At 41.0% G+C, this 18,132-nt stretch overlaps 1 protein-coding gene across 1 annotated transcript in view; it reads left to right on the forward strand.

The window, feature by feature from the left end:
• ARHGAP26 (Rho GTPase activating protein 26) overlaps positions 1-18,132 on the forward strand; it is a 198,339-nt gene that overhangs the window by 170,000 nt on the left and 10,207 nt on the right. The window contains exon 12 of the mRNA XM_021708767.1: positions 13,002-13,112. Within this exon, the coding sequence (XP_021564442.1) occupies positions 13,002-13,112 (111 nt within the window). The remainder of the gene's footprint in view (positions 1-13,001; positions 13,113-18,132) is intronic.

Consider the following 18,132-nt stretch of genomic DNA (forward strand, 5'->3'; position numbering starts at 1 on the left):
AATAAAAGCCTTCCCAGACAATTTCTAGAAGAAAATATAGGAGACAATCTTTAGGCAAGGAAAAAAATAATGACTTGAACTTTATCAAAATTAAAAACCTTTGCCCTTCAAAAGACACCACTGAGAAAATGAAAAAACAAGCCACAGATCAGGAAAATACATTTGCAAATATTGTCACCAATAAAGAACTTGCATCCAGAATCTGTGTTGAAGTACTCAATGAGAAGGCAACAGATGTCCATATAATGTAATACAATTCAGTGGTAAACATGAATTGACCAGTTACACATGCAGCAACATGGGTGAACCTCAAAAACATTATGCTAAATGAAATAAGTCAGATGCAAAGACTATATGATATGTGATCCCACTTTTGTGAAGTGTCCAGAAAAGGCAAATCACTAGAGTTGGAATGTAGATCAGTGGTTGCCCTATGGCTGAGAATGGGAACAGGGCTTAACTGCAAATGGCAGAAAAACTCTTTTGAGAGTCTTCATAATAGAAACATAAAACTGAATATGGGTGACAGTTGCACAACCCTATCAATGTACTAAAAGGTATACACTTAAAATGGGTAAATTACATAGTATGAAAATTATATCTCAATAAAGCTGTTTTAAGCCCTTCCACGAATTCTAAGCATTCTGGAAATGTTGATGACTGTTGTTATTGTTGTATTTATTATTTTGTGGACAGTTTAGATAAATGATATCAAAATGAAGAGGGAAAAACACTAAATGACTATGAACACCTTGCCTGGACAAAAATATTTTTTATTAATTAATTTACCTCTTCAGAGTAATTAAGTAGATCTTGGGGAAATAGATGCTACTCTTTTACAAGAGGAGAAAAAAAACAAAGGTTGGTGACCAAGAATAGAAATTTCCAAAGCGTGAGCTTTGTGGCACTAAGGTAGCTGAAATAGTTTTAAATGGTGCATAGATGAACTTTTTTCTGGATTTTAATAATAATGGAATTTTAAAATTTACAATGAACGAATGCGGATGTTAATGTTTTGTTAAGGGGATCATTTTAAGGAAAAATATTAAGAAAATGATATATTCAAAATACATGTGATACGCAGGAGTGGCAAAAGCCATGAGGCTGGGGCACACATGACTGAGCTTAGGCAATACTACCCAGTAGTCAGGAGGAAGAACAATGCCAATACGTAACTGAAAGACAGGAATCCATCCATAGCTATGACCAGTGTGCCTGTCCCCTCCCCACCAGAAACAAAATGTCTGAAACTCTCCTTTTGTCATATTTGTCGGGCATAATCATCTTAGGCAGGCAGACAAATGGCTGTATGTGGAGCTGTCATGACAACACTAAAGTGAGGCAGTTCAGTTTTATGACATCAGAAATGTCTGCCTTCCCTGTCTCGCAGCAGAGTTACCCTGGGTTTCTGTTAGTTCCTCATTTCCATTCCTTTAACCTCTTACTTGAGCCTGTGGAGTCTTTATTTCTTATCACACCTTTTAGATATTGTTAATTCCAAAGAGACTTCTTAAGCATTCATGGTGTACAAGAGATTCGATGTAGGATCAAGACCAGTCCGTCACCAGTCCAAAAATACAGTCCTTGAGGATTCTGCAGAGAAAAATCTAACTTGTGATATCAAAGAAACCTCAGGGAGGAGTTCCCATTTGAAATGGGCTTTGGATGGCAGGCAGAAAGTGGTTGGGGCAAGGGAAAGACTTTCTAGGTGGAAACAACAGCACCAGCAAGAACATGGAGATGCAAAAGCTTAAAGCATACTCATAGCACAGGTAAAGCGATTTGACTGGAACTGGAGATGGCAGACTGAAACCCGCCGGCCATATCCAGCCAGTTGCCTGTTTGTTTTTATTGCTTGAGAGATACGAATGTTTTTCCATTGTTACATCTTTCTTTCTTTCTTTCTTCCTTCCTTCCTTCCTTCCTTCCTTCCTTCCTTCCTTCCTTCCTTCCTTCCTTCCTTCCTTCCTTCCTTCTTTCCTTTCTTTCTTTCTTTTCTTAAAGGTGTGGGATACAATTCAGGGTCTGGTATACAAACGTTGAATTATGCAGGCACCCTTGCTGATGAGGTGTGCCCCTCCTTCCCCTAGCAGTTTCCCTCAACTGCCAATCTCACCCCACTCTCCTGGCAGTTTCCCACTACTGCCAATCCCTTTCTTAGAGTTTTGTAATTAATTGTTCAAGATCTGCTGATGAGTGAGAATATATGGTACTCTGTTCTTTGTTTCTGTGATAGATTACTGAGTATGATAGACTCTAAATCTATCCAAGTTGCTGCGAAGTCCATATGTTTGTCCTTCTTTGTGGCTGCATAATATTCCATTGTGTATGTGTACCACATTTTTTTTATCCAGTCCAACTTTGATGGGCAGCATGGTTGGTTCCATGTTGCTATTGTAAATAGAGCTACAACAAACATTCGTGTGCAGGTATCTTTTTTGTAGAATGATTTGAGTTCCTCCAGGTATATTCCCAAGAGGGGAACTGCTGGGTCATATGGAAGATCAATTTCTAGTTCTTTCAGAAATTACCACACTTTCTTCCAGAGAAGTTGCAATACAGAGTACCAGGAAACTACCAGGGAAGGCGGAAGGTGGGATTGGCAGTTGAGGGAAACTGCTAGGGGAGGGAGGGGCACACCTCATCAGCAAGGGTACCTGCATAATCAACATTTGTATACCTGACCCTGAATTGTACCCCAAATCTTCAAAATTTAAAAAAAAGGTTTTTTTTAATTATGGCCATTCTTACTGGGGTTAGGTAGTATCTCAGTGTGGTTTTGATTTGCATTTTTCCATATATCTTCTTTTGAGAAGTTTCTATTCATGTCTTTTACATTTTAAATGGTCATGTACGTACCTACATAACCTCAGCTTTGCCTCTTTGCCTCTCAAGGTTTAAACTGCTCCATGGCCCTTTAAGAAAAGGTTTGCTAGCCTGAAGATCCCTGAGGACTTAAAGGAAAGTGACCAGTACTAGGAGGGGCATTGGGACCCTATCATGAAAGAACTTCAAATGAGGAAACCCAGCTAGCTTAAGGGGGAAAAAATGGAAGTTATAAGTTTACATTATGGGAACTCAGGGTAGATCTAATCTCGAGCCCAACTGGAATCCAGGAACCCAAATAATTATTTTGCTTGGCTCTTCTTCCCTCTTTTCTTTTTAACTTTATTTGCAGACAGATGTTTGCCATGTAATATGAACAAAGGTTTCTGGTCACCCTAAGCCAGTACATGTAGTTGTTAGATCCAGAAAGAAGAGCATTCATATACAATAGTCTCCCCTTATCTGCGGTTTTGCTGCCCTTGGTTACCTGTGGTCAACAGAAGTCTGAAAATATTAAATGGAAAATTCCATCAATCAATAATTCATAAGTTTTAAATTGTGCAACCTTCTGAGTAGTGTGACGAAGTTTTGCGTTCCAGGACGCGAATCATCCCTTTGTACAGTGTCTCTGCTATGGACTTAGTAGCTGCCTTGGCTATCAGATCGACTCTCACAGCATTGCTGTGCTTATGTTCAAGTAACCCTTATTTTAATTAATTGCTCCAAAACACAAGAGCAGTGATGCTGGCAATTCAGATATGCAAAAGAAAAACTGTAAACTGCTTCCTATAAGTGAAAGGATAAAAGTTCTCAACCAAACAAGGAAAGAGAAACTACTGTTTGCTAAGGTTGCCCAGATCTACAGTACAATAAGATATTTTGAGAGAGATCACATTCACACAACTTCTGTTACATTATATTATTTTCTAATTTGTTATTATTGTTGTTAAAATCTAACTGTGCCTAATTTATAAGTTAAACTTTATCATAGATATCTACATATAGGAAAAAAAAGGAATCTGTAGGGCTCGGAATTATCCATTTGGAACTTCTCCAAGTGAACAGAAGAAGGGGAGTATGAAAGCTCTAGAATGAACTATAGCTACATGTTCCAGTCTACCAGGGTAAGGAATTTATTCTACATTCAGCAGGTAATAAAAAGTTCATGAGCAGGAAAATGCTCTTCATTCAACCACATTCAACAAATAAGCTATTTGTTTAAGAGGTGCATGTACTTGCAACAAATAGTAGGATGGGCTAGAATGATAAAAGGTCAAAAAACCAGGCTAGAGAGTCATATAATAGTCTAGGTGAGAAGACCTTTATCCTATGAGCAGTGGGGAATGTTGAATTGTTTTAAGCAGAGAAATGGTGTAATCAGACTGACGTTTTGAAACGATTACCAAGAGTGGTTCTCTTAAGTTAAGCATTTATGTTAAATAGCTTTTGCACTGTAAATTTGCTTAGCAACTCATAGATTGTCCAGAGTAAATTTGGATCCACCTCAGATTTGAAAAAAATAGGAATTTTAATTTTGTGAACTCAGAGTTATGTTTTGCTGTGTCTATTTTTGTTGACTTCTCAGTGGATGTTTGGTTTTGAAGTACAAGAACTAGAGGAGAATATAAAAATCATTTTCCTTCAGTTTGTTTTTATGCACAGATGTTAAAACTCTTTTTTTCCAGTGGAAAGGGTGACTTTGCTGGAAAATCATTTAAAGTTTTTTCCAGTCGAGTCAATAAGCTCGTCAGAACCAAATGAACAGGGGTGAAAATCATCGTGAAGCCTGATGAGGTTACATTCCTCCGTGGCAGCCCTAGCCAGGCATTGTGGCGCACAAGCGTGACACGGGGAGAATGTGGGGTTTTGTGAATGGTCACACTGAAGGAGCAGGGCCAGGTGTAGAAGATACAGATGGAGCAAGAAGATAGAGCAGATCGAAATCAGATCAGGAACAACAGTTTTCCACATGTGTAAACGACCGAATAAGCACCAGAATTAGACGAGAGTCAACTATTTGCTGAGGGAGAAAGAACGAGTCAGAGACTGTTGGCCTTTTCATCAAAGTTCATCTCTCCTTATCTCTCTGCCTCATATGCCTTTCATGATATCTGGACCACAGTTTGTATGTTTTCAAGAGTTTAACTTAATCGTCCTGGACATTGCCTTTAGCAGAAGTGCTGCTTCTCTTGCTGAAAGTTCTGAATATAGGGAAATATTTTAGGCTCCTTATTCAAGGAATCCCTCCTCTACAGGGTAACCGTTAAGCTGAAGTATCCTGAGCCATTGCTGCTAATTTTAGATACTTTTTTTGTTTTCTGCAGTGGACATTTAGATTCTCATTATATCTTTTCCCCTCTTCTTCCCCCGCTAGTCCAAACAGGAAATATTCCCTGAAAGTGGACCCTATAGAAAAGTATGACAGGGAGCCAATGCCTCTCAACTGGTGTCATTGACCTGTTGCACAGCTTGCTCAGAATGCTACATCAGAGACATCCTCCTGACTTCCCTGCGCTCAGGTGAAAGGAAGAGACCATCGATTTACTGTAATATCCTTAATAAAATAAGATTTTTAAGAAGTCTCTAGAATAGTCTACATAATTTCTCAATGAGGCAGACAGAGAAACAGTTTAATCTGGGAGCTGCCAACTATATTATGTAATCTAAACCATGGATTAGTACAGTGAAGACTGAGCTGTCATTTTGCCTCTATTCAACATCCTTCTTCTAGAGAGTAAAAGTAGCAGTTTGGGTGGCTAGGAGGATTATTTTTCTAACAACATTTATTTTCAGTTATAAGTGTAACATGTATTAATTGCAAAAATGTGGAAAATATTTTTTAAAGCACTAAAACTATATATGTATGTGGGCACAGGGGTATATGAGAGCCCTTTGTGCTTTCTACTCAATTTTGCTGTGAACCTAAAGCTACTCTAAGAAATAAGATCCATTTAAAAGGAAAACAAAAGCTCAAAGAATACAAGTTACCTTTAATCTCATCACCCAGAGAATGCTTTTAATATGTTGATATACTTACTGTTCATAAGTATATGTTTTAAGATAGGCTTGAACATACTTTAATTATATTTTAAAAGTACATGAAATATAAACGTATAACTTAACAAATTATTATTTAGCAAGTATCTATGTAACCACCACCCAGGTTAAGAAGTACAGCCTTGCCAGTGCCCACATCTCTAGCTTTGTCCTCTCCTATCACAGTCCTTTTCTTCCCCACCAGGGTAACCCACTAACCTGATGTTTATGGTAATCACTTTCTTATTTCTATTTATATTTTTTACCTCCTAAATGCAGTCAATCCTTCTTACAATAGTTATGTTCTATAAAAGTATTGCAAACACTGAATTAATGAATACTGAGCCATTGCTCCTAGGGGAAATACAGGGTGAGGTTCCTGTGTGCCTCCAGTCACGTCATTTTCATCAGCTAATCAATACATAACCTTGTTTTACATTCAGGTTTCTTGCCCATGTTCCACTTGGTTGTCTTTTTCTCACTGATCAGTGAGAATTCTTTGCATAGTCTAATTGTAAACATTTTGCTCATTTGTATGTTTGAGCTACCTTATTACTCTTTGAATGCTGTTTTTGATAAATCAAAGTTAATTAATTTTAATGTAATTGGGTGCATATGTATTTTCCTTTATGGTTAACTAGTGCTCTTTATGCTCTGTTGGGACAAATCCCAGCTCCTGGTTAGGAACCCCCAGTTCCTGGACTTAATCTCTTCTGAAACCTTTATTGTTTGCCTTTGGCATTTAGATCTATAATCCATCGGGAAGGTGTTTCTTATGTATGGTATGAGGTAGGGGTCGTGTCATTTTTTTCCATACAGATATCCAGTTATTCTAGCACCACTTATAGCAGAGCACTTTCCACTATCATTATAAAATAGTATAGGCTCATGATAAATTTCAGACAGTATAAACAATAAAAAGTTAATGTCCGGTCCATGCCTGTGTACCCAGTTCCCCATTCTTAATCTCCTGAGACAGTTATTGTGTCTTACTTACAGATTTTAGTTGAAGAATTGAGTTTAAACATCCCAAGCATTACAACGATAGCTTTAAGTTATACCTTAGAACAGTAAAAGATTGCCTGCAAAGATTGCTTTTCTTTTAGTTTTATAGTGAGTGAATTTGGTTTTTGCAAGCACAATATCTTCATTATATAGAGAAAGATGATTGCACTGCACTCAATTAAGGATGGTTATATGCCTTGTAAGGAGATGTTAGGATTCCTTAACAATATTTCAAATCTTTTAAAATAGCAAATGTTACTATATAAACACTTTATAGTGCCCCCAAAATGCTTTAGCCTTTTCTTATAAATTACTTTGTAAATTGTGAAACTTTTTACACAAAAAGTACATTTCATTTTAGAAATAAATTCAGGTATGCCTGAAATGTATTGAAAAAGAATGAGGAGCAACACATGAATTGAGCAGGAAAGAATAGTAACAATACTAATAAGTATTGTGAGCCATGGTGCATAATAGAGACATTCAGCCATTTAACCTTTCTGGTCCTGTCCCTTGAGGTTTTCTCTGTGCAATGAGCAATTGAACTAAGACTGTTGTCCAGATGTCTTTATTTTCAATCTGGAGTTTCTCCCTCTTCCTCATATTTCTGTATTATTTCATGAGAGAAGATTCCAATTATTGACTGGGGAACCTTAAGAATGATGCCTTTTGTTTAAATTATGTCACTACTTGCCATCTTACCTACCCCTTCTGAATTCAAAATTGTTTTAAAACGTATACTTCAGAAATTTTTTTAAAAGTTGGAAAACAGAATCGTGCACTGTAGATTAGTCAAACTGTTTTTAAAGCAAATTATTGAAAAAGTATTTTAAAAAGAAATTGCCTGTAATTGTTAAGAATTTAAGGGAATTTCACCAGTTATTCTCATTAAAATAAGAAACCACGCTCATTGTTTGAATAAAAGTACATATTAAATTATATTAGATGAGGGAAAGAATCTGTGTGAATACATATGCACATTAGTAATAAAAAAGGACACAGAACAGTGAAGCTTAAGGGCATGTGGATTTTTTTCTGCTTGTAAAGTTATGAAGCACATGCTGAAAATTCAAGAGATGGGATGTGTATAGGATTTGTGGTTTGTAAAATGTTGAGTAGAGTCACGTAAGGAATCCATGTCTTTAGATTTTCAACAACACATTGGTGGGTTATTTTTGTCCTTTGCCATGACTTGCCACAGTCTCCCCATGTTCCTTTTGGCCCTGTGTTCCCATCTGAAGTCTGATTTTCTTTCACCTTAAATCAAGACATAAAGGGATATTTTCCAGGGAAGAAGAATTCAGTGATATGGGGTTAGATTAGATAGGACTTTATAGATTTTTATGGAATTTTCTTTTCTTTCTCATTATAGGGGAGGAAATAAAATAAAAGCAGCCCCTGTTAAATGTAATAGCATCATCCCCAGTTCCAGGTCTAATCTGGAAGGAGAACTGGTGGAGCATTAAGGCCAGCCCTGGGCTGGTGGTCCAAGGCCCAGGCCTGAAATATGTGACGGGGAACCTAGACTGCAAATCACCAGCCCTTGCCTGACAGAGGTGCAAATGCCAGTGTTGTTATTTCTCTGCGGTGTGATGCTGGTGCAAGACTCTTTTGCCCCTCCTTGTACACCTCCTCCCACCTACTTAGTTCTACCTTTGAGAGTTCTAGACTAAGCCAAAAAATCACTTCTCACTGTTTTGGGGGGAGCAACCATACCATTTGACTAGAGGTATAACAGCTCCTATGGGTGTCTTTCTCATTATCTATCTGTCTGTCTCCTCCCCCACACTTGTCAGTATGCCCTATGGAAAATTAAACATTGTTGCCACATGGAAATAGAACCCAAGGTGGGAAATGGTGTTCATTTGTACAACACAGGAAAGGCTAGGAAAGAGACAAGTCCAGGGTAACCTTTGTAAACTGAAAAATGTCCATCTAATTGTATTTGTAATAAAAATGCTCACTGCTAGTGGTGTCATGGTGAGAAGGACTTCCTAGCATTGGTGAATTTAAGTTGGTAGAACCTTTCTGGAAAGCTCTTTGGCAGGATATAGTAAGACCTTTAAAGGAAACTCCTAGCTTTTGACCCACTAATTTTACTTCCAGGAATTTATGCTAAGGAAACAATTGAGACACAGGCAATGATCCTCTACAAGGATGTGAGTTGCAGTACTATTTATAATAGCTAACAGGAGATAGTAATCTAATGTATACAGTAAGAGAGTGATTACATAAATCAGGGTATACTGTACAATGGGGCACCCTGTAATCGAATTTAAGATATGTTATCAAAGACTATCTAATAACATTGGAAAACACCTTATGTTAACAAAGAAAGCCAGGCTAGTAACTGTATGTAGTATTAGTTCCCCCCAAAAGTGAGGGGGACTATGTCAAGACATTAACAGTGATTATCAGTAGTTTAAATTATGTATGTTTTTATTACTTTTCTTCTTGCTTTTTTGGTATTTTCCAATTTTCCACAAGGCCATCTGTAATTTTGATTCTCAGAATGTAAAATGATGAACTTTTTTCATGATGAACTTCCTCTTCCAGTAAGGGAAGCTCTCACCTTGTAGCAGCTTTACTCCCGTGGTGTGGAGACCTGAAAGGGGCTGCCATGTCTATTGTCAGGTTGGGAGCCTGGCTGGGCAACCCTGCCACAGTTCACAGTTCATGCCCTGGCTGGTACACCAGACGCTCCATCATTCAAGTGAGTCACCACAGAAGGGTGTCACGCTGATGATACTGCTACACACTGTACTTGAACTAGTAGCCTCAATCCAGCATGTTACCAAGCCTTTTAGCCTTATCTTCCTAAACTGTTATTATTTTACTGTCCAGTGAATGTCCTAGGGACTGGCTGGAACTGTGTGACTCCTTTTGAGGACACTGTGGGCCAGAAGACTCACGCTGATGCAAGCCTTCCAACTGAATCCAAACCAGACCAGCCAATGTTGCTTCATGCTAAAGTTTAAGCTGTGTTGTTGCTGTCATTGGGCCTTGATGTGGGATCCTGGTAGGACTCCAGAAATATTTAGGGGTGCTGGGGTGTTCAACTCAGATACTCCCAGCTGGACTCTGTTGGTTGTAGAGGCCTTTGGGACCTCTGCTAAAATTGTAGTTATAAAATTATTTCTCCTATTTTGATCTCAATTATTTGTTACTCTTGGCCTCATCAGTGGGAAAAGTAACCTACAGCTACACACTTCTGTAGTGAAAGGAGAATTTAAGATTTTACAAAGAGTTGTGAGCCATTATCATCATCCCTGTGCATCTTTTGCACATGTATGTGTTCTCTATTAGTTTTGTATCAAAATTGAAATATAGCATGCTCTCTATTTTTTAGAGGAGCCTCTATGTGTTCATAGTCCTTCTGTTGCTACAGGCATCATTGTGGTATATAAAAATGTGTAGTAGTGTTGATGATAGTGATGTTTATTGGCATGACTCCGAAATACAAATAAACAAAAGGCATAATAATTCTTTTAGTAGTTTAAAAATCATAGAAGTACTATGGAGTATGCGTTTTATTATTATATTAACTCAGAGTGACAATAAATTTTAAGTTGCTGTCATTTTATAGCAAATAAATGTTATTGCTATGACTAAAGCAAACAAACAAATGAAATTCTGTTTGTTCTTAAAATCTGCAGTTAAATGTGCTGTGGCAATAGACATGGGATTGAAGAGTAATTTATTATGATAGTTATAATTACTCTGCATTCCAGCCACACCCCCAGATCATTTCAGTCATGTACTACTGGCCAGGAACCACTCAGATAGCCAAGGATGTGAGAAGCATTCAGAACCCACGTTGGGTTCATAGAATATCTTCCCAACATTGCTTTTAGCCAAATGCATGATTCTTAATACAGATAGAATAGGAAGCTGGAGGTGTTTCCTACTAAAATCTTTCTTTTTTTTTTTTAAGTTGTAAGGACTTTTTAATTGTCCTGTGGTAACCACTGGCCTAAAAAAACAGACTAGTCCAGGCCTCTGGACCTGGGCTGTCCTCTTGACCCTCCAGATTGTCCCTGTCTGGGGTCCTGGGTTGGGCCACCATTCTGAAGTTGTTGTAGCCCTTGCCTCTAGGTCATTATCTAAGGGAGCACAGCTGTGGCAGGAGGACTGTGAAGCTGAGGCTTCTCCCACCAGCAGCTACTAGGGAGGAAACTGGGTTCTGCACAGTTGAAAGGAGGCAACACAACTCTTCTCCCAGAACTTGAGGCAGAATCAAGCGGGAGCAGGTATTAAACTAATAATAGAGTAGCTTATCCTTCAGCTGATGGATCTTACTGTCTTACATTACAGTCGTGTTTTAATCTGTGCCATCTTGTCAAATACATTTTAAGCTCTTGAAGTCAGGGACCTTGGCACTGACTAATTCCACTGATTGTTTTGATCATACCAGGCACCCAATGACTAGTCTTTGGTGGATTAAGACTTAAAAAAAAACAAAAAAAAACCCACTCTCTTATGTGAATTCCATCTGCTATATGGCTCTACCAGATAGAGAAAACTGAAGGCAGGACTGGGAATTTTGTTGGAATTTACAATATATTGTGTCTTGTAAAGTATATCTGTTCCCATTTTCCCTTGCAAATATGGTAGGCATGTAAAGGAAATTCATAAATCAGTGGCTAAGAAGATTCCATGTTGTGCATGAGTCTGTGAAGAGCTTGGCACAACCTGAAGGAACAGAGCAAGTTCTACTTTCCCAGAGGCAGTACAGTGGTAGCAAGAGCCCTGGGCTTGCAGTCAGGACTGGGATCTGAACCGTAGCCATGTCACTTATAGGATGGACATCCTCAGGCAAGTCTCGGCTTAGCCCAAGTGTCCACGTCTGTGACAGGAAAATTATAATCATGCCTGTTTGCAGGCCTGTTGGGTGGGTTAAATGAGATTTGTTAATTTGCTAAATAATTATCTTTTGAATACCTTCAGGCACTATTTTAGACATTGGAGACACAGCAGTAAAGAAAATAGACAAAAATCTCTGCCCTCATGGAATTTATATTCTAGAACTATAATACACATAACATAATTTAATAAATGTTTAATCAAATTAGTCCCACTAAGCAGACATTTATGTGTTCTTGCTAAATCCCAGTATGCTTAGAAAGTCCGTTCTCTTGAATTGGATTTCTATCACTTTCACCCCATAAAGTGCTTGGTTCAACAGTTCAGCAGTCAGCTGAGAGTCAGGGGCTGCAGGTGGTAGTGTGCCTGAGTGGTTTCCACATTCTCTCAGTCATCAATGTTTGCACTATCTGTGACTTCTGAGAGTTGCTAAGGTGTTTGTGCAATTTGTGGAAATAAGTCAAAGGGCCAGCATGACCAATTAAAATCCACAAGCCACATATCAATAATAATTTCAACATTTCCTCTCCAGACTTTTGATTAGCCACCCATCAAAGAACAAAATGGACATACTGAAGGATTCGGTTCATTTTTTTCACCACCTTCCCTCTGAGGCTTTTTCTTTGAGCATCAGAATGCCCAAGATCCAGAAACAGCAAAGGGGCAGGCCTGAGTAACGAGCCTCAGGGAAACAGCTCTGCAAGTGACGCATGCCATCTCCTGAGAGGTGTGTGCTCATACGCATTTCCACACGCTGTCACTTTCCTAGCGCAGTGTTTCGGCGCGCCAATGGCACATAGCCCATTTAGTCAAAAATGCAAACAGGAAATTGTTTCCTGACTGAATGGCCTTTGTGGCCCAGAAAAAAATGGTCATTTCTACTGAGACATACTCACACAACAGCGGGAGCTAAGGGCTTGTTGAAAGAAAGCCCTGCCTCAGAACAAGGCTGGTGATAGGACATGGGTTCAAGGTATTCGTCATCCATGGCCAAAGGTACAGTGGACATGGCTGAAGAAGCTCCTATCACCTGGAAAGCAGTTGTTCTGCAGGACAAAGCCTGTTTTGTTCCAAGGAGTTACGTAGCAGATGTTACGTGGACATAGAGCTTTGGTCTGGAGGAATGTGACGTATGCTGACACCATGTCCCTGGGTTCCAGTGCTGCTCTGCTCCACTCCAGCTCCCCATCATTTGGCCTCCCGTGACCTCCTGTGCTCCCATTGTGGTTTCCCTGTGTGCTGATGAGTTTTCTGGTTGTTATGTCTTGCAGCCCCCCGAATGCAAGCCCAACTTCACCCCTCTCGCCATCTTGGCCCATGTTCTCGGCGCCATCCAGCCCTATGCCCACCTCATCCACGTCCAGCGACTCATCCCCCGTCAGGTCTGTTGCAGGGTTTGTTTGGTTTTCTGTTGCTGCTGTTGTTCTCTCATTGGCTTGGTCCTCTCTTCATGCAGTGTTCAGCCTCCTCGTCAACTTTGTTCCCTGCCATCCAAACCTGCACTTGCTTTTTGACAGGCCAGAAGAAGCGGTTCATGAAGACTCCAGGTAAAATCTCGGATGATAACCAATCTGTTCCTGTTTATCCAAAGCTGGTCAGGGACAACAGGGGGCTGCCTCTGCTCTCCAGTGGTTTCATCCTAAGAGACCAAAGCCAGAAGGGACCATTTGCATGAACCAGCATGGCACTTGTCACACCTTTTAACCCTAACTCAAGTTTCTGATTAATCTCTGGTGCCTGGAGTTTGGGAAGAGAGCACCTCCTGAATGAGACTCCTGTTCTGATGGCTCTGAGTTGTGTGGGCTCTCTGTGCTTCGGTATAAGGTCATATAAGAGGGAACAGTGTTGAGATTTGTGCTGGCCTTTTCTTCTCTCATTTTTATCAGGTAGCATCAGGCAACATTTATTTGTGGGGTTGGGCCACTGGCCATGAGCACAGACACCTAGTCGCTGAGACCAGATCCACTGGGTGAGAGACGAATGTAACAGAATAAACGCTCAAGATGTGAAGCCATTTCTCTTAAATTGCTCATGGCTGCTGGCTCCTTGTCCTCCGTATACTCCAAGAGTCAGCCGTGCTCCCAGCCTGCTTATCTCTGTGTGTGTCGTGAACCCTGAGCTCTCATGGGAACGGGTACCACCTCTTCTGAGGGTGAGCAGCTTGACCTCCTTCCTCTCCCCAAGGGCCATGCTGTAGGCTCCCTGCTTTTGGGACGTTCATACTTAAGGGCCAGTTATTTACTCTGGTGCTCTTTGGAGAAAAGAAGCTCTTTAAATCCAGGAAAAGAATTAAGAAAGATCTTGCAGAAAACCTCTGTTGTGTAGGTCCCAAGCATCGTTCTGTCTTGAACTTAGTCTCTGCTTTCAGAAAACTAAGTTCTAGAGCCCAGTTATACACATCATAAATGCATTGGGCTTTAGTGGAGTTTACTTGTCCATCTTTTTCTCCAAAGTATGGAACCAGTAGGGAGGCTTAAGTAATTTATAATGCCAAGTCTCATTTTTAATTAAAGAAAACCCCATACATCTATTACTTTATTCCCTATGAGGCACTTTCACATCTGTCATTTCATGCTCTCCTCGTGTGAGAATGAGAAGGGAAATGGCCTGAACCCTATGATAGAAAAAGGAAACTAAGGCACAGTGAGGTGACCTGGACACAGTCACATGACTAAACAAGAGCCAGTCCAGAATTCAGGACCTCTCCTTTGCAATACAGCACTCTTTCCTCCAAACATGGGGGGTAACCCTGACTTCAAGTTTCCCTGCAGCTCCCTGCCCAGAGCCCGGCCTGCACTTTTAGGTTTGATATGGCTTTCTACCTAGCTTTGTCCTGGGTGCTGGGAAAGAGCTTTCCAGTGTATTTTTGTCCTCACCCTACAAATAAGCTAAAAGTTCAGGTCACATTTTTCTGACATTCAGATTACTTCCTAATTATTTCTTAGACATCTTCTGTGCACTTGGGGAGACGTTAACTTTCTAGGATACCAGAGATGGTATAGATTATTTTGACTAGATCATGAGGACCTGGACTAGAGCAAGCTGCAGTGACCAGAGATGGTTGCCTTCCAAAATGCCTCACTTGTTCGACAGACTTGGGCATTTGGAGAATGCGGCGCCTTCATTTTCATCAAAAGAAAATAAAATATTGAAAACACTGGACCCTTGGACAAAATGAGTTAAGGGACTCAGGACAGTAGAATTATTCAGCTAAAAACCTGAAATGTACTCTCTGCTTTGATGGTACTAACTTTTTTGTGTCTCTGAGCTATGGGGCCCTTGTTGCTGGTCAAGTATCTCTACCTCTCCACTCCTTTCCATCTCCCAAAATATTTCCAGATTTTTTTTTTTTTCCAGCTACTTCTTTCTACCTCCCAAAGTATTTCCAGATAGGCAGAGGACATAGCAATAGAATCTGCTCACCTGGTATGTTTGGGGTCTTGGTTACTCAGTACTACCCCCTCTGGCCATTGTTAGAATAGCACCATTTGGACACCCTTTAGGAAGCTGACATCTTGAAACAGGCAAGGCAGAGCAGGACTTGGAGTTGGCTGTCACTGGGCTAAATGTGTGTGCCAAGGTGAGCACAGGTAGGGACACTGCTGAGGAGCTAACCCATCAGAGCAATAGAGAGGGCCTAAATCCTCTAATTGCTATTGCAGTGTACAGCCAAGAGATGGGGGCATTTACCCATTATTCAGGTCCCATTCATTCATGACCCATTGTCCAGGGGGTCCTTCCCTCAAATCTGCTTCCAGAGCATGAGAAGCTTCAGATTTCCTTTCCTGAGCAAAGCTTTTAAAAATAAATCCTGAATTATACCTAATTAATGGTCCCATGAACTTCTGAGGATGTCTTCCCTGGAAACTGTTTCCTATCCCCTCTTCAAACCATTTATAGAGCTTGTTTGTTCAAGCTCAGGAACGAAGATGCCTTTTGCGGCACTGCAGGGAAAGGGCAATGGAGGAGATTTTCCTTCATTGTCCCTTTTTTTTCACTCCCCCCCCCCAAGAAAACCCCTGGCCCCAAACTCATAACTTGCGTTCACACAAGGGCCCCTGGAAATTGTGCCTAAATGATCTTGTCATTGCCACCTGCCAGTCTAGCTGGCCCCACCTCCCTGTAGTGCTGTCTGATAGAGAGCAGTCTGTCATCTTGCAAGGCTTGCAAGGGCATTTGAGGGAAACTCCTCTGAGTGCTTTCCAGGCCTCGTGCCATGCTCAGAGGCGAAAATTAAAAGTGAACTAGCAGAAGAATCCAAACTTGTTCATGCCCTTTAAGGCCCAACTGAGGTCTGAAGGACTCTGTGACAGGAGCAGGTGAAACTACCCTGGGCTCTCTGTGTCCAATGTTGAGAAGCACTGCAGAGAGCAGGGAGCCAAAGAACCAAAGATGCTAAGTGGGGACTTTTAAATTTTTTAACCAGAGCCAAGGCCTACAAACACAACCTCTCTGCCAACGGGGTTTGTCTGTTTGGGTAGGAACCCTACTTAGAGCAAACCACTCAAGACTTTTGAGGAGTTATGGGACATTGGACTTGGGCTGACAAACTTTTAAAAAGATAAGATTGTCGCCTTGGCAGGGTTGCCAGATTTAGCAAACAGAATAAAAATTCAGCATTCCCAGTTAAATTTTAATTGTAGATAAACAATAAATAATTGTTTAGCTTATGTATGTCCCTTGCCATATCTGGAACATATGTGTACTAAAAAAAAATGTATTGTTTATCTGAAATTCAAATTGAACTTGGTGTCCTGTATTTTACCTGGCGACCCTACTCCTGGGTAACAGGAGTAGCTCCTTTTAAAAGCAACCCTTCTGGCGGGGCACAGTGGTGCACACCTGTAATCCCAGCATTTGGGGAGGCCAAGCTGAGAGAATCCCTTGAGCCCAGGAGTTTGAGGCCAGCCTGGGCAACATTTCTCTATAAAAAATACAGAAATTATCCAGGTGTGGTGGCATGCACCTGTAGTCCCAGCTACACGGGAGACCAAGGCAGAAGGACCACCTGAGCCCAGGAGGTTGAGGCTGGAGTGAGCCGTGGTCATACCACTGCACTCCAACCTGAGTGACAGAGTGAGACTTCGAATCAGAAAAAAAGAAAGAAAAAAAAACCAGTCCTTCTGTCAACCCTCCCATTTTTGTGCCCATCCTAAGGGAGTGGGGAGGTCTTAGGAAAAGACCCTCTCATAGACTGTCAGTCACCTACTCTAAGTTGAAAGAGAACCAAGACTCTTTCCTGACCTTTGTGTTAATTTTTAACATACTATTTTATCGCCACTTCATTATTTAATTCCAAAAACGTAAGGTTAGTGAAAGTGACTCCTATGAACGATAATCCTGGACTCCTGAGACCTTTCCCTTTGCTTTCTTTCTGCCAGAAATCTCCCTAGGCTTGCCCTTGTTTTGTCCCATTACCTTTATTTAATGAGGCTAATAAATAACCTTTGCAAAAACCGGCCAGAGGAACCTGGGCTCAGGTGCTGCTCCCCCCACTTTCGTTCCCCCCTTTGCTGGTCTCTGCACTTTGCCCACCTCTCTACCCTGTTCTGAGAGACTCTAGGACCTGGCTTATGTGGACTGGATTCACCTTTTACCTTCAGTACCACTGGCCCGTCCATGCAGTTTTTTGATTTTTTTTTTAGCTGTTTTAACACTTTTCACAGCCAGGTCACTCCTCTCCCCTGCTTCCCACCCCAGGAAAAAAAAAAAGACTTTATGTTTCTCCCTAGAAAGGCCTCCATTGGACGTGTTTGGTCCTTGCTAGCCAACACGCAGACTTGGTTTAGTCAGATCCCTTGTGCTGAACTTCCGTTATAATTAGACAGGAAGAACTGTTTTCCACTTGGAGCCGATACATACCGAAGGCTCCGCATTCCTTCATTCCCAGCAGTCCCATGTTGTTTTCTCCCACTTTCCAACGTTCTCCCACCTGGCCATCCTCTCTTGGCTGCTAGAAAACCTGAGGGAACAGTAAACCACCCCAGCAACAAATCCTGGATAATCATTTTCTCTGATCACCCTGCACAGCAGAGACCGTATGGCCTGCAAAGCCTAAGATATGCACCTCCTGGCCCTTCACAGAAAGGTTGCCAGCCTCTGCTCTGGAGCTGTAGGTTCTCAACCATGGCTGCACATTGGAATCACTTTTTAGAAATACCAGTGCCTTGATTTATATCTCCAAATGGGGTAGAGCTCAGACATCTGCACATTTCAAAGATGCCCCAGGTGATTCTGATGCACAGTTAAAGTGGTTATCAGCACTCACTGGCCATGAGAGGGACAAAAAAATATGCACCATGTCCCCTCTCTTTTTCTCCTCCTCATGCTTCCCACACACATGCACAACCACTCACACACACTTTTGTGTCCTGCACTGCCGGGGGGCGGGGGGGGGGGGGG

Source organism: Carlito syrichta, unplaced genomic scaffold (assembly GCF_000164805.1).
Source record: "Carlito syrichta isolate Samal-C Ts95f unplaced genomic scaffold, Tarsius_syrichta-2.0.1 Scaffold147091, whole genome shotgun sequence".
Classification (NCBI taxonomy): Eukaryota; Metazoa; Chordata; class Mammalia; order Primates; family Tarsiidae; genus Carlito; species Carlito syrichta.